This window comes from Typopeltis vanoorti, chromosome 16 (assembly GCF_054136105.1).
Source record: "Typopeltis vanoorti isolate ZY-2024b chromosome 16, IOZ_Tvanoo_1.0, whole genome shotgun sequence".
In the NCBI taxonomy this organism is placed as follows: Eukaryota; Metazoa; Arthropoda; class Arachnida; order Uropygi; family Thelyphonidae; genus Typopeltis; species Typopeltis vanoorti.
The window spans coordinates 33,309,770-33,325,003 of record NC_143564.1 but is presented as its reverse complement, the minus strand read 5'-3'; the positions used below and the strand labels follow the sequence as shown (position 1 = coordinate 33,325,003).

Below are 15,234 nucleotides of genomic sequence, written 5' to 3'. Positions count from 1 at the left end.
TCATCTGGGAGGTCCTTTTTTATCACACACACACAGCTCATCATACCGTGTTTTAAACACATTCAAACTCTTTTCAGACACCACATTCTCAGGCAAGGCATTCCAATCATTCACAACTCTGCATGAAAAAAAACCTGCCTCTCACTCCCCTACTCACACCCTCTTTATACAGTTTCCAGGGATAACCACTGGTTCTCCCCTGATCTCTAACTATTCTCTGTAAAACTTCTCCAGCATTGATCCTATAACAACCCCTTACCAACTTGTAGGTCTCTATCATATCTCCCCTCTTCCTCCTGTCCACCCGACTCTGCAAATGACATCTTCTCAATCTTTCCTCATACTCGACATTCCAGAGGTCAGAAACTACCTTAGTCAGTCTCCTTTGGACCCTTTCCAATATCTCTTCATCCTTCTGAAAACCCGGTGACCAAATCTGGGCACAATAGTCTATGTGTGTCCTAATCAAAGCCTTATACAACGGAATAAGAATCTCCCTACATCTAACGTCAGTGTACTCCTCATCATTCCCAGAAGCATTTTTGTTGTCTTCACAATTTTGGCGATGTGTCCCCTAAATTTAGATCCTTATCCACTATCACCCCTAGATCTCTTATTTCATCTACCTCCAACAATATATTCTCACCAAGCATAAATTCTGCATCCAATCTTTGTTTCCCAAATTTTAAAACCTTACATTTTGCAACATTGAATTCACATCCCCATTTCCGTGCCCAATCACTCAATCTATTCAAGTCTTCCTGTAAGGCTACAACATCTTCACTACACTTCATGGTTCGTCCCAACTTTGCATCATCTGCAAACAACTGAATATCTCCATCCAAATCTTCACCTATATCATTAATATACAAGTTAAACAGTAATGGACCTAAAACAGACCCCATGAGGCACTCCACTAATGACTTTCCTTTTCCTGGATATCGCACCCCATACACAACTTGTTGATACCTATCAGATAACCAGTCTCCAATCCAATGCACTAATCTAATATCCAACCCCATTTGCTCTAGTTTGACTGTCAACTTATCATGAGGTACTCTATCTAAAGCCTTTGCGAAATACAAGTATATTACTGTGTATCCCTCTCCTCTGTCCAAGGAAGCAGTCACTTTATTGTAATAAGTAAGTAGATTACTAAAACATGACCTCCCTTTAGCAAATCCATGCTGTCCATCAAAGATAATACCATTGTTGTCAACCCAACTCTGGATCCTAGTTCTCACAAGCTTCTCCAACAACTTAACCACAACACCTAACACACAGATAGGCCTATAGTTTGATGCTTGAGTTTGATCACCTCCTTTATAAAGTGGCACAACAATCTTGCCCTCCTTCCACTCCTTAGGAACTTGACAGAATGCAAGCCTCGTATTAAAAAAATATGTCAAGGCCGGCGTCAACTCCCTGGCACATTCCTTCCAAATACATGGTGATATATTATCAAGTCACACAGCCTTATTTACATCTAGTTTGCTCAACTCCCCATATATCTCTTGATCACTTACAGTCAGTCTCTCCTCCCTATCATCAACTACTCTCAATCCCTCCATGAAGTCACATTCAGCAGATTGAAAGATCTTTATGAACTGTTCATTAAGTATCTCCACCACACATTCTGCATCAGCTGTCTTCATACCATTTTCTCCAATCAATGTCATCCTTCCATAATCATTCTTTCTTTTGCTGGCTACATATTGAAAGAATTCCTTAGGATTCTTTTTGGCTTCATTAGCCAACAGCTGTTCATACCTCTCTTTAGCTACCCTCACCAACCAAGTCACCCTCCTTGGGAATTGGTTATTTCCACTTCTCTTATGCTGCCTCCACAAATCCCTTTTTCTCTGTATCGCATGCTTAATCTCTTTATTCAGCCATTTCACACCCACCTTATTTAACCTTCTCACCCTTGGAATACATTTAGACATTGCGTCTACTAGATAGTCTTTGAAAATTCCCCAAGCTGCACTGATCTCTTTTCCAGCTAACTCCTTGTTCCATGCTACACCCGCAAGCTGTCTCCTGAGCTCTTCATAATCACCCCCCTTGTAGTTCCACATATACCCTTTTCTCACAGAGGTCCTCACACTGCTGGCAGCCACCCAAGTAATCACCTCATGGTCACTCTCACCAATTGGTGGATGATTTGACACCTCATTTATAATTACATCCTCTGATGAGATGACCAAATCCATGACCCTCAATCCTCGTGTGCCCTCTGTTACATACTGTCTGAGGTAGTTATCCCTCAATAACTCAAGAAACTCATTTTCTTTACTTCCAGTTGCTATCTCATCATTCCAGTCTATATTGCCATAATTATAATCACCCATAATGATCACCCTTTTCTTACTTACTTGGCTAATTTGATTGTAGATTTCATTATCATCGCCATCCACATTACTTGGTCTATAACAACATCCCACCAAATATTTGATTCCATTCACCTCTATCTCACACCATACTGCCTCAAAACCACTGGCACTATTTCCTCTTGCATGTCTACTTTATATGGACATAACTCTTTCTCTATCATCAATAGCACTCCCCCTCCCTTTTTACCCCTTCTGTCCTCACGAAACATATCATACCCTTCCATCTCTATTCCTGTCAGGATGTCATCCTCTTCCAACCATGTCTCACTTATTCCGACAATTTTTGGGTTCACAGACGCAATTAGTGCAACCATTTCATCTGTCTTGTTTCTTATACGTCTAGCATTTATATACAAACACAACAGCTCATTTCTGGATCTACAGCTAGTTCCACTGATACCACTCACTCGATGTGATCTCTCCATGCTCAACTGGGGCCATTTCCCTTTCTGCTTCTTCATTTTAAAACCCTTTTCAATTCCAGCTGTTTCCTCTTGATCCCTGGTCATCCCATTCCTTTCCTGCCTACACATGTTCATCTCCTCTTGGAGCATCCACCTTTCTCACACTGTGTACCCCTGTCCAACCTGATCTTCCCCATTTCCCTGTTCCTCTTGCACACCCATTCTCTCATTTTCTATACTCATACCACTCACTTCCTCATTCATAACCACCTCTTCAATCTCTCCTGTCTTACTCTCCTGCTCTTGCACATCACTTCCCACTCGATCTGATTCATTCTCTCTATTCACTTCTCTACCTTCCAGCAGCAGTCTCTCCAAGCGATTCACTTCGTCCCTCAAACTCATTCCACACATTAACAAACTGCACTCCTGTCTCCTCCCACATTTCAGCCAGCATATCATTCATAATCCTTGCTCTCTGCCTCATTTCACCACAGTCATACCTAGGCAACACGCTAACTATCCTTTCTGTCACACTATTCTCGTTTATCCTTCTAAGCAGCATCCTGATATCCATTCTGACACACTCTTTGTCCTCTCTCAAATCATTCGTACCTATTAATACTATTAACTCTTTTGCTCGCTCCTGCTTCATATCCAATGCCTCAATCACTCTACTCATTTTACTGCCTGGAAAACATACCTTTTGCATCCTCTCATCCAACACACCTTTAATAATGGAGTCGCCATACAATGCCACTCGCTCATCTTTCGTTAACTCTTTCATGCCATCATTATTTATTTTAATAGTTTTTACCCGAATTTTCTTAATTTCATTCCGCATATATTTCATTTCTTGCCTCATCCAATCCATTTCAACTTCCGAATCTCGCAACATATTCTCTCTATCATTCAATCTTTCTAACTCTCAACCCCCCTTTTCTCACTTTCACTCTCATTCATCCTTCTTTGTTTCCGTACTTTCGGTCCAACATGCGTCCAACTTTCGCTATCATTCTATTCATTTTCACACTCATTCATCTTTCTTTGTTTCTGTACTTTCAGTCCAACATGCGTCGAACTTTCATTATCATTCATTCTTTTTTCGCTATCATCCATTCTTTCGATTTTTTTTACTTTCGATTTCTGCGTCATGCCATTTCTAGTTTCATTCGTTCTCTCAATTCCGTTTCCTTCTCCCACTCTCACCTTACTTTTGTCCCTTTTAACATCCGTTACGGTTTTCAAATCGCTCTTTTTCTTTTTTACTGATTTTTTAACATTTTTTCACCTCTCTTTCTCACCATCCTTTTCTTTCAAACGTGTACTCATTTTCCCTGCAACAATGTCGCTACTAACACTTTCTGTCATCAATTTCATATTTGCATTCATTCATCAATTCCTCATTCTGGTCACACTTCGCACATCCTCACCAAATATCCACAAATCATTTATGTAATCGAAAGAATACATATAACGGACCTCATACTTAATGAAACGACTGAAATCTAAATTAAAGTCATGGAATGACAATGCTGCCGCCATTTTTTGCAGGTTACAAAGTCTAATAATAATGATTTCATAATTAAGTTTTGGCAAAAAAAAAAAAATCCCCCAGACTAATAAAACTGGTAGTGCACAACGTTTACAGCCTCTCTTACTCGAACAATTACACATATATATTTAATTATTTTCCTAGAAAACTTATCCCAATCAGGAGTTCTTCTTATACATGTCACTGCACTTGACTCACGAGCGGCCTATAGATATTTAAGTAAAAGAACATAACAGAACAAAGTAATTAAATGGCAGTCTCATACAACAAAAAATGAACTGATTTAAAATGCATTTCTCCATTGCAAAGTCTAACATTTCACTATTTCTTGGAATTTTAGCATATTCAACCACACATCAATTGGACTATTGTGTGCAGGTCTGGTCTCCGTTGTGATTCTGATACAGTGGAGAGAGCAAAGGAGAGTGTTAAAAATGATATCAGGATTGTGGAATACTGTTTATGAAGACAGATTAAGAATTTGTAGACTGCAGACTCTAGCAAACAGGAGAAAGAGGGATGATATGATTGAGACTTAGAAACTTCTGAAAGGGTCATACAGGATTTCAGTTGATGGAACTTTTCAATTTATGGAGGGTGGGGAAAGGACAAGAAGGCATCCTTGGAAGCTGAGAATGAATGCCACTAAGAAGGGAGGTAGGGCTAGATTTTTCTCTCATATGGTGGTGCATGATTTGAATGGATTGCCATCGGATGTTGTAAGTGCAAGCAGTGTGAATGAACTCAAGAATAAGTATGATAGCTGGTATGTCATATGTGGCCACCCTTGATGAGTCCCTGACTCCCTGGAGGTCTCTCTTAATAATAATAATAATTTTGGCAGGATAGGAAAGTCAAATGCAGTGTGGAGTATTGCTTATGATAAATGATGAGTTGCATCCTCTCACTCAGAGTGGTGGATCTGCAGGAAATGGCACTAATGGTTTTGAGAATGTAAGGTAGAGGTGACAAGATATTTAGTAAGATGCTGTTATAGGCCCAGAAATACAAAGTTTGATTACAGGATGTTAGTTTAATTCAACTAAATGTAAAGTCTTGAAGTTTCAGAACCATTAATGGAAGGCTGCATACTCAGTTGGTGGAACTGTACTAGAGTGGAGGAGACAATGGAAATTGGGTTGATGAATGATAAAATCTCAGTTGAGAAGACATATCACAAAGGTTGTGAAGATAACCCAGAAAAATGCTGCAGTACTGAGTAGGACGCTGACTAGCAGAGATAGAAGAGTGGTGATTCCATTGTATAAAGCCCCTGGTCACACAGTATTCCACATCTGGAATATTGTGTCAGATTTTGTTACTAACTTGAAGGGGATAAATTAACCTTCGAAATGGTGCAGGAGGTGACATGAATGAGATATTTCAACTGAGAGGTAGCTGCAGTGTTGACACTGGGGAGTTTCTTTCATATGGTAAAACAAGAGTAAAGATAAGAACCCATCCCCAGAAGTTATGAATGGAAGTGGCAAGCAAGAATGTGAGGCTTTTTTGCATGGAGGGTAGTTGGACTGTGAAATACACTGTCTGATAGGGAAGTGAAAGCATGAACAATGAATGAGTAAGATAGGTCTCTCATGATGAAATTTATGACTATATGGAGCCTGAATAATAACATTAATAATTCTCTTATTCTGAAATGAAATAATATAGACAAAAATATGAACACAAATATAACAATATTTATGCTCATGTTTTCAGTTCCAATATTACAAAATCAAAATCGTCAGTTTTATATATTTTTAGAGAAAATAAATGTATCTTTCTTCTTCAGGCTACGAATGCTGATGAATTAAATTTTGTCGAGTTAGAAGAACTGGAAATCATAGGTGAAGATGTAGATGGTTGGGTGAAGGTAAGAGCATATGTATTCTTTGAATCAGTATATTACTTATATAATCCATATGTTATGTTTAATGTTTCCACATCTGACTCATGAAAGAAACCTTTTGTTGATATAATGTGTGTGTGTGTGTGTGTGTGTGTGTGTGTGTGTGTGTGTGTGTGTGGTGCGCGTGTGTGTGTGTGTGTGTTAGGATATAAAAATTCCCTTGTTTTAAAAAATGTTGTAGTCAGTCTGTACTGAATGGATACATTAATTATTCTACAGTAGGATATCTATTATTAGTTAGGTATGGTATTTTGTTTGGTAACTATTCTTGAGGACAACTAAGGGCAAACAAAAATACAAATAAAAATGCAGGTGGAATGTCAAATGTATGTATCAGGAGTAGCCAACTGTGCATCCTTTTGGAGCCAAAATAATTCAGGTAAGACTTAGAAGTGCCGCAACCTTTGACTGATGAAATGGTATGGGAGTAAGTGAGTGTGCACTTGGCAAGGTGAGTGGTGGGGAGATGGGGATGAAGTAGCTATGCCTGCCCGCTACAATACATTAGTCAGTTAGTTACACTTTCGGTGCTCATCTATCAGTATTGTTCAACATATTGTTGCACGAGTCCATTGACACTGCTTGTTATTGTTGAACTCTTTTTCAAGTGCTTAGAAATGTCACATAAAAAATGTAAATATGAATAGGAACACAGAAGTTTTAGGCCAGAGTGAGAAGAGGAGTTTCTTTTTGTGAAACAACAAAGTAAACCAATGTGTGCCATATGCCAAATAACACTTGCGCAATTCAAAGCCAGAAATCTCAAGTGTCATTATGACATGCATCACAGTAATTTTAGTAAAGAATTTCCTCTTTGCTCTGATCGGAGGCAAACTAAACTTTCAACTTTGGAAGAACAACTCCATGGTCAGAGTAAATCGATGTCCATGTTTACTAAAGAGGCTGATGTTACTATCGAGGTTGGTTTTGTTTTAGTATTTAATATTACATAGACAGAAGGTCTGTATACAGAAGGAGAATTTGTCAAAAAGAATATTGCGCAAATAATTTCAGTTTTAGACCTGGATAATAAAAAAAATTCCAACAAATTGAACAGCACAGCTGCCAGTCTCCAGGCATACACCTGAAAGGAGAATTTCCATTATTAGTGCTGACATTGTAAATAACTTACACCATAACTTGAAAACCTGTGCTGCATTTAGTTTCACTTTGGATGAATCGACAGATATTCAGGACAAACAACAACTATCTACATTTGTCCGCTTTGTATCTCTTGACCTATGTCAAGGAAGAGCTATTGGACTTGATAGCGTTGAAAGATGCAACATGTAGTTCTGACATCAAAGAAGCTCTCAGTGGTTGTTAGACATGCCATTTTTCACCGATATTTTCCAGCATCTATAGATATTCAACATATCACTTCAAGGTAAAAAAAACTAATAACCTATCTCGCACAGACTATGCAGTTTGCTTTGGAAGCTTAGCAACTTTTCCAGAAAGTTTTATTTTCCTTGGAAAATAAAACTTTCAATCATTTTGTTTGTCTGAAGACAATACTGACAAATTTGCCAGGAGTGAAATTAGAAACAGAATCTTATGTTAGCAAATTAAATGATCTGGCCAAAGAACTCAACAATCGATTTTGCGACCTTCAAGAACTTAAGCCAACATTCGCTTATTTTGGAAAATCTTTTTCTCACGAACGTGCTTGAGCACAGTTGTCCTATTTCAAAACCATTGTAATGGATGTTGCAACTGCAGAACTGGAACCTTTGGAACTTCAAGAGGACGGATGTTGCACTTACAAAAGCTTCAGTATCGCACGAAAAAATCATCAGCATTCCAACTGATGGCACTCCAGCTATGAGGGATAAAACTAAAGGGCTCACGGAGCTCCTTGAGAATGATGAATCATCCTGCTTTCCTACCTGTACATTGCATTATTCACAGGGAACATCTAGTTGTCAAGTGTTTTAAATTTGAACATGTAATGCAAGTAGTTCTAAGAATTGTCAATTTTATTTATTTATTCAAGTGCTAAAACACACTGACAGTTCAAAAGCTTTCTCGATGAGTTGGATTGTCATGAGATTCCTAATGACGTATCATGGTTTTGCTTAGTAACGTGGCTCTCAATTAGCAATGTATTAAACAAGTTTTTTTTTGTTATTATTGTTAGACCCAATCAAACAGTTTCTTAGAGAGAAGGAGAAAATTTTCCTTCATCTTGAAGACACTCAGTGGTTGTTTGACATGCCATTTTTCACCGATGTTTTCCAGCATCTACAGATATTCAACATTTCACTTCAAGATAAAAAAAAAACTAATAACCGATCTCGCACAGACTATGCAGTTTGCTTTGGAAGCTTAGCAACTTTTTCAGAAAGTTTCATTTTCCTTGGAAAATAAAACTTTCAATCATTTTATTTGTCTGAAGACAATACTGACAAATTTCCCAGGAGTGGAATTAGAAACAGAATCTTATGTTAGCAAATCAAATGATCTGGCCAAAGAACTCACCAATCGATTTTGCGACCTTCAAGAACTTAAGCCAACATTCGCTTATTTTGGAAAATCTTTTTCTCACGAACGTGCTTGAGCACAGTTGTCCTATTTCAAAACCATTGTGATGGATGTTGCAACCGCAGAACTGGAGCCTTTTGAACTTCAAGAGGACGGATTGAAGCTAGTGAAGCAAAGCGGATGAAGTGGATGTTCCTTAATTGAGTTTTTGAAGCAAGTTCCGGACCAACAGTATCCAACACTTAAGCAATGTGCCAGAAAACTGATCTCCATTTTTGGGGTCACGTACTCCTGTGAAGTGCTATATTCGACTCTTAAATTTATTAAATCTAAATATAGATCTGTTTTAAATGATGAACATTTGAAAAGCTTGTAAGAACTACTTTGACCAATTACACACCTAATTTTAAGGAGCTTACTAAGCAAATGGATACAAGGAAGGCCTCTACTAGTAAATAAGTAACGAAAATTATTGTTTTGACTTCAAAAAAATTATTCTAATTTCAAAGTAAACTTCATTTAATGTGTTTCAAATTAAACTTTTTTTATTGCAGTAATTTTTATTAACCCTGAACCCTGTTTTTCTTTCACTCTTCTCTTTTTTTATTTTTTTTATTTTGTTCCTCTTTGTTGTTGTCGCCTCTTCTCTTTTTGTTTATTTTTTCCAGATAGAGCGTGAAGAGCTGTGTGACACATGGATGCAAGCCACGTTGTGGCCATCCCTTATATATATATATATTTAATTCTTTCACTTTCATTTTTAAGTGAAAGAATTATTATCATTCAGGACCTCCATGGATTCACAAGACTCATCGTTGGATGACCATCTTAAACAACACAGTCTATCATACAACTACTTAAACTCATTCACCGTTTGTGAATGACCCTCGAGTGAGTTTACCCTATCAATCAGTTCACTCACAAATGGTGAATGAGTTTAAGTAGTTGTATGATAGACTGTTGTTTAAGATTGCCATCCAACGATGAGTCTTGAAAATCCATGGAGGTCCTGAATGATAATCCACACAGTACAACACCCTCTGTGCAAAAAAAGCCATTATCACCCTCTTGCTCACCACTTCTATTCATAACTTCTTGGGATGGCCTTTTGTCCTCACTTCTTACTCTTGTTCTACCATATGAAAGAACTCTCCAGTGTTAACCCTGTTACTACCTCTCAAAATGTCTCAATGATGTCATCTCTCCTCCCCTTTCTATCTACCAAACTCTACAGTCCACATGCTATCACTCTGTCCTCATAACTAATATAACCAAGTGAAAAAAACTTCCAACATCTTTCTCTATATCCAGAGTAATTTAATAATAAGGTGAGACACCCTTTTGGCAACTCAGATAGGTAAATATGACTTCTCCATTGCTTCCACCTTAGTATCACCACTTCTGGGTCTGGCTTCCACTGATGAGACCTCAATAAAGGTCAAAACCAGTCTGGGTAGTGACCCTTCCCTTAATGCATAGCATTATACGTGTCTACAAGGAGATGTGTTTTGCATTATGGGAGATACTAAGAATAGGAGTGATGAGAGCTTGGTCCACCTTTACCATAAGTTGCCTCAGTCCTGAAGATACTTCAGGCACAAACTTTGTTTGCTTACACTTGAATAAAGGATTAAACTAAATTTATTATAATATTTTACTGTCCTGATATAATTTTTGTTATCTGGCTTGATACCTTTTTCAAGGTTAATTATCCACTGTAACTTAAATATCAGCTTATCATGTGGCACTTGTCAATTTGCATCTGTAAAATCAAAAACAGTATATGCCTTACTGTTGTGAGCTGCTGCTCTTTTTACTTTTATTATAAAAGACAGTCAGATTAGCAGAACAAAAATAAAACAATCTCTTTAACAAATCCATTCTGACCATCACAGATAACATTACCCCTGTCTTCTCAATGCTATATGTGATCTCTCACTAATTGCCTCAAAATCTTGAAAAATTGCACAAGTAATACAAATTTGTCAATTATTTGATACTTTGATTCTCCCATCATCCTTATTCAATAGGACAGACTTATCCTCCTTCCACTCCTTAAGCACCTTTCCAATAGCCAGACTCATTGAAAACTCAAGTCAGTATAGCTGTCAGTTTCTTACATTCTCTTAAAACATATGGCAAAATACTGTCAAGTTCCAATGCTTTGGACATCCAGAGTACTTTGCATTTGAAGCACACTCTTTTCATTCACTTCTAAGCCTTGAACCCTTCCCACCCCTCTAGCACTTTTCCATAACCTCTTTTTTTTTTATCTGCAATTCCCATTTGATTGCATTAGTTATCTTTTACACCAAATCTTACCTTTTTTTTTTTTACTTGAGGTATACAACTTGTCCTTGCTGCTAATAACTATTACTTCATTAGTTCTCAGGCACTTGTGAAGTATCACCTTTACAATTCTTCCAACCATCAAACTGCCCCAAGCTGATTTCTAGGATTATAATCACCTGCCTTATAATTTCACATGAATTCATGTTTTTCCTTTTTTTCCCCTTTATTTTTGCATGGCTGTTCATCTTGCAAGTGGTGGCAGGATGAACACATACCAGCCACTATGTTGGCATGCTCTCCAGCCAGGCACAGGAATAACATCTTGGTAACAATTGAATCCTCTGATGCTAGGTCCAAATCCAGAACTCTTGAACTTCATGCTTCTGTTACTTCATGTTAAAGATTTCAATAATTCTAGAAATTTCATTCCTTTACTATGACATGCTGTTCCTCTTTCCAATTTATACTGCTGTTGTTAAAATCTCTCCCCTTAAAGTTAAGTGGGAAGGCCTATATATCAGTGGATGGAAAGAGGCCGAAGAACAAAAAAAAACCAGTTTAAATCACCCAATAATGATCACTTGTTTGGCACTTAAGTATCTGAAGTGTGTGTGTGTGAGAGAGTGAGGAGGGGGTCTGGAATATTCTGATAAACACATAGGACAAAAATTAATTGATTTTGTCTTCTTACATGCCCTAAAAGAAAAAGAAAAAAATTATTACAGTTTGATGATCATGGGGGTTAAAAGGTTTTAAAATATGTTCTTTTTTGTGGTTATATCAGTTGCTTTGATATCATTTTTGTTCTAGATTTTATCAGAACTTTCCATAACCCCCCCCCCTCATATTATAATAAATATACACATACCAGCCCACTGAATTAGAAAACTTTATTTAAAACCATGCCTCCTTTAGCCTGAATTACAGCACATAGATTCCACAAGGTGCTGGACTGCATCTGCTTCTGACACATACCACCCTTAAAAAGATAGCCTTTTAACTCGCTCAGATTTGACTGAAGAGGACTTTGCCCTCAGATCTGTTTTTCTAACGTTGTTCCATACATTCTCAATGGGGTTCATATCCAGGCTTTGTGGTGGCCAGGGAAGATAGTGGAAGTAACTGTCATGCTTGCTGAACCACTGCTGAATAATGCTTATGCGTTGGACAGTGACAGTAGTTGGAAGTTTATTTTAGAAGTTCATCTTTCTCTAAATCCAGAGTAATTCAATAATGAGGTGGTACACCTGTTGGCAACTCCTATAGGTAAATATGACCTCTCCTATTGCTTCTGCCATAGTATCTCCACGTTTGGGTCTGCCTCCCACTGACGAGACCTCAATGGCCTGGGTAGTGGCCCTTCCCTTAATGCATAGCAGTATGCATGTCACAAGGAGATATGCTTTGCATTATGGGAGATACTGAGACAAGGAGTGATGAGAGCTTGGTCCACCTTTGCTCGGAGTTGCCTGGTGTTGCACCACCTTACCTCAGTCCTGAAGATATTTTCAGGCGCAAACTTTGCTTGCTTACACTTGGGTAAAGGATTAAACTAAATTTATTATAGTTGGACAGTAGTGTTGTTGTCTGAGATAAACTTCACCTGCTGGATAAGAAGCTAATATTGCAAGATGGACTTGATCAGCAGCAATATTCAGATATTCCTTGGAAGACACCCAACCTTCCAGCAATATCATGGAATTCATTCCTTACCAGCAGAACATGCTACATGCCGTGACACCACCTCCAGAACCTTGAGTTGTGTTTACAAGGCTACAGAACATGTTCCTGACACCACTGTAGACAAACTTTCCAGTTCTTCGCAGAAATCAGCCATTTTTAATATACACATATGATTTCCATATGATTTCCGATTCTTTTCCATTCCCTGGGCAATGTTCAGCGAAATATGGGTCAGGAACAGCCTTCATTAAATGCTTCAGTCAGTTGCTACACACAGTAAGTTCTGTTTGTCTGTATAAGCCTTCTCAGATGACAGAGATCTTGTTCTTCCTGTCAGACTGTCCTAGGTTCACAGTTGTTCCTCTTAGACAAGCAATATTTGTTATTTCTTCACTGATTAAATACCCAGGATATCTCACCTTTTGAGAAAGCAGTCAGCCCTGCTATTTTCAAAATTGTTACTCCAGACAGACGGGCATCCACAAAATGACCTTTATCGAACCTGAAAGATCCTTTGTTTTTCCAATCGTGATCAACATTATTCAAAATTACTGACCAGCAGCATTCTTAAATAGTTGCCTAGCACACTTAATGCATGTAACCAAGTATTTTGCATATATACTGCATAAATAATGTTGACATACATCTGCATAAAGGTTTCTGATTAAATAATTGGTATGTGTATATTTATGAGTATACTTTATGTGCATGATTTTGTGTTATATGAAAATTTCTGTATATATTTCCCTGTTCATACATGAATAAATGATAATACATATATACACATACACTGCTTGGAAAGAAGTCAGTGGACACACCCATGGGCAAGGTGTATTGTGCCATGTAACGAGTCATGTGTTTGTAGGCCAGTATAAATTGGAGAAATATGATGTTCTCAAGTCAGTGTAACAGTGTCAAGGTCAAATGGCTGCAAGAAAGGAACTTGCAGAGTTGGAAAGAGGCATTGTGATAAGATTACCATATTGCAGGTCTATCTGTTCAAGAAATTGTTATCAAATTGGGCCAGCCCAGGTCAACAATCAGTGATACCATACTAGGATGGAAGTGCAACCTGCAGTGGACGATTCACCACACTCACCAAATGTGACTGTAAGGTGCTACAAAGAATAATATAATATGTAAAACCCGCCATTCAGTAGCCAACACATTGAATGCATAGTTCCAGGCAGCAAATGGAACATGAATCTGCACAAAAATATTCAGAACTGAAGCTCACAACATGCGTTTCCATGATTGGACCACAATATGCAAGCTCCACATTACCTGAAAAAAATTGCAGCATTATCTTCAATAGTGCAAAGAAAATGTATGGTGAGACATGGAAGCTTGGAAAGCTGTATTATGGAGCAACGAATCGCACTACACTCTACAAGCAGAAATGACAGGTGTAGGTGTACCCAGTGAATGTCTTTTACCAGCATATGTAACCCCAACTATGAAATTCGAAGGTGGTAGTGTGATGGTGTTGTCCTGATTTGGCCTTGGATCTCTGTTTGTGGTGCCATGAACATTTAACTCTGAATATTCCTACAGAACTGATCACTGTCTTTTCAGCAAAACATTGCATGAAGTCATAAGGCTACTGCTGTAACTCTGTGGTTTGTGGACAAGAACATCATCACACTGGACTGGCCTCCAAAGAACCCTGATCGAAACCCTATTGAACATCTGTGGGATGAACTGGAGCATTGGGTGAGGTCAAGGGCCATCTGGCCTACAACAGTCCAGAGCCTCATTACATGCCTACAGGAAGAATGGTCCAAAATTCCCATTGATCGCTATTGTACGCTTGTAGAACGTATGCCTATATTTATACTATGACCTTATAGACAGATATTCTATTAGACATGTAGTATTTCATGTTTTAAGGTATCCTTTACACATAATAAAAAAGAGAAAGAAAGAATGAGAGTCTGCAAAACTGAAGGTTGTTCTAGTCCCAGCTTGTAAGGACAGGTAGACTGATCTGCTGTTGATCAGTAAGGACAGAGGTTTGTGTGGTGGGAGAGGGAGGGGACAGATTGAAATCCAAATAAGTATTTGGTGAAGGGACATTTTATACCTTCTATGTTACTGATGTTGTTGATTAGTACATTTCACTGCGAAAAACTTTTGCCAAAATCAATGTAAGCAACATTTGTTGGCATGTGTAACAGTTTGGTTCTTCAACTGGATCATTAGTTCATCATTCATTATTTATGCCTCTGCAGCCCTTTGGATAGGCATCTGTCAAGAGAACCAGACTGCTAGAAGAAAGAGCATTATAGATTGATTCTAATTGCTGACTACAGAAACTTTTTCTAGGTCTTTCTTCAGTCATTTTCCAAGTTAGTTGATCTTTGGCATAGACAAATAAGGTTATAAGGTTGTAACTCAGGTTTTAACTACACAACTAAGAAACAAACAAAAAATTATAGGTTTTTGAACAAGTTGGCAGCAGACTCACTAGCCTGCTGCCAACTTCTGTCTGCAATCATCACTGGTCTTAGGCTC

At 38.1% G+C, this 15,234-nt stretch overlaps 1 protein-coding gene across 1 annotated transcript in view; it reads left to right on the top strand.

Annotated features, from left to right (window-relative positions):
• The window catches only part of nwk (FCH and double SH3 domains nervous wreck), a 493,235-nt gene that overhangs the window by 316,594 nt on the left and 161,407 nt on the right, over positions 1-15,234 (top strand). Inside the window, exon 16 of the mRNA XM_090406304.1 lies at positions 6,145-6,225. Coding sequence (XP_090262430.1) covers positions 6,145-6,225 — 81 coding nt within the window. The remainder of the gene's footprint in view (positions 1-6,144; positions 6,226-15,234) is intronic.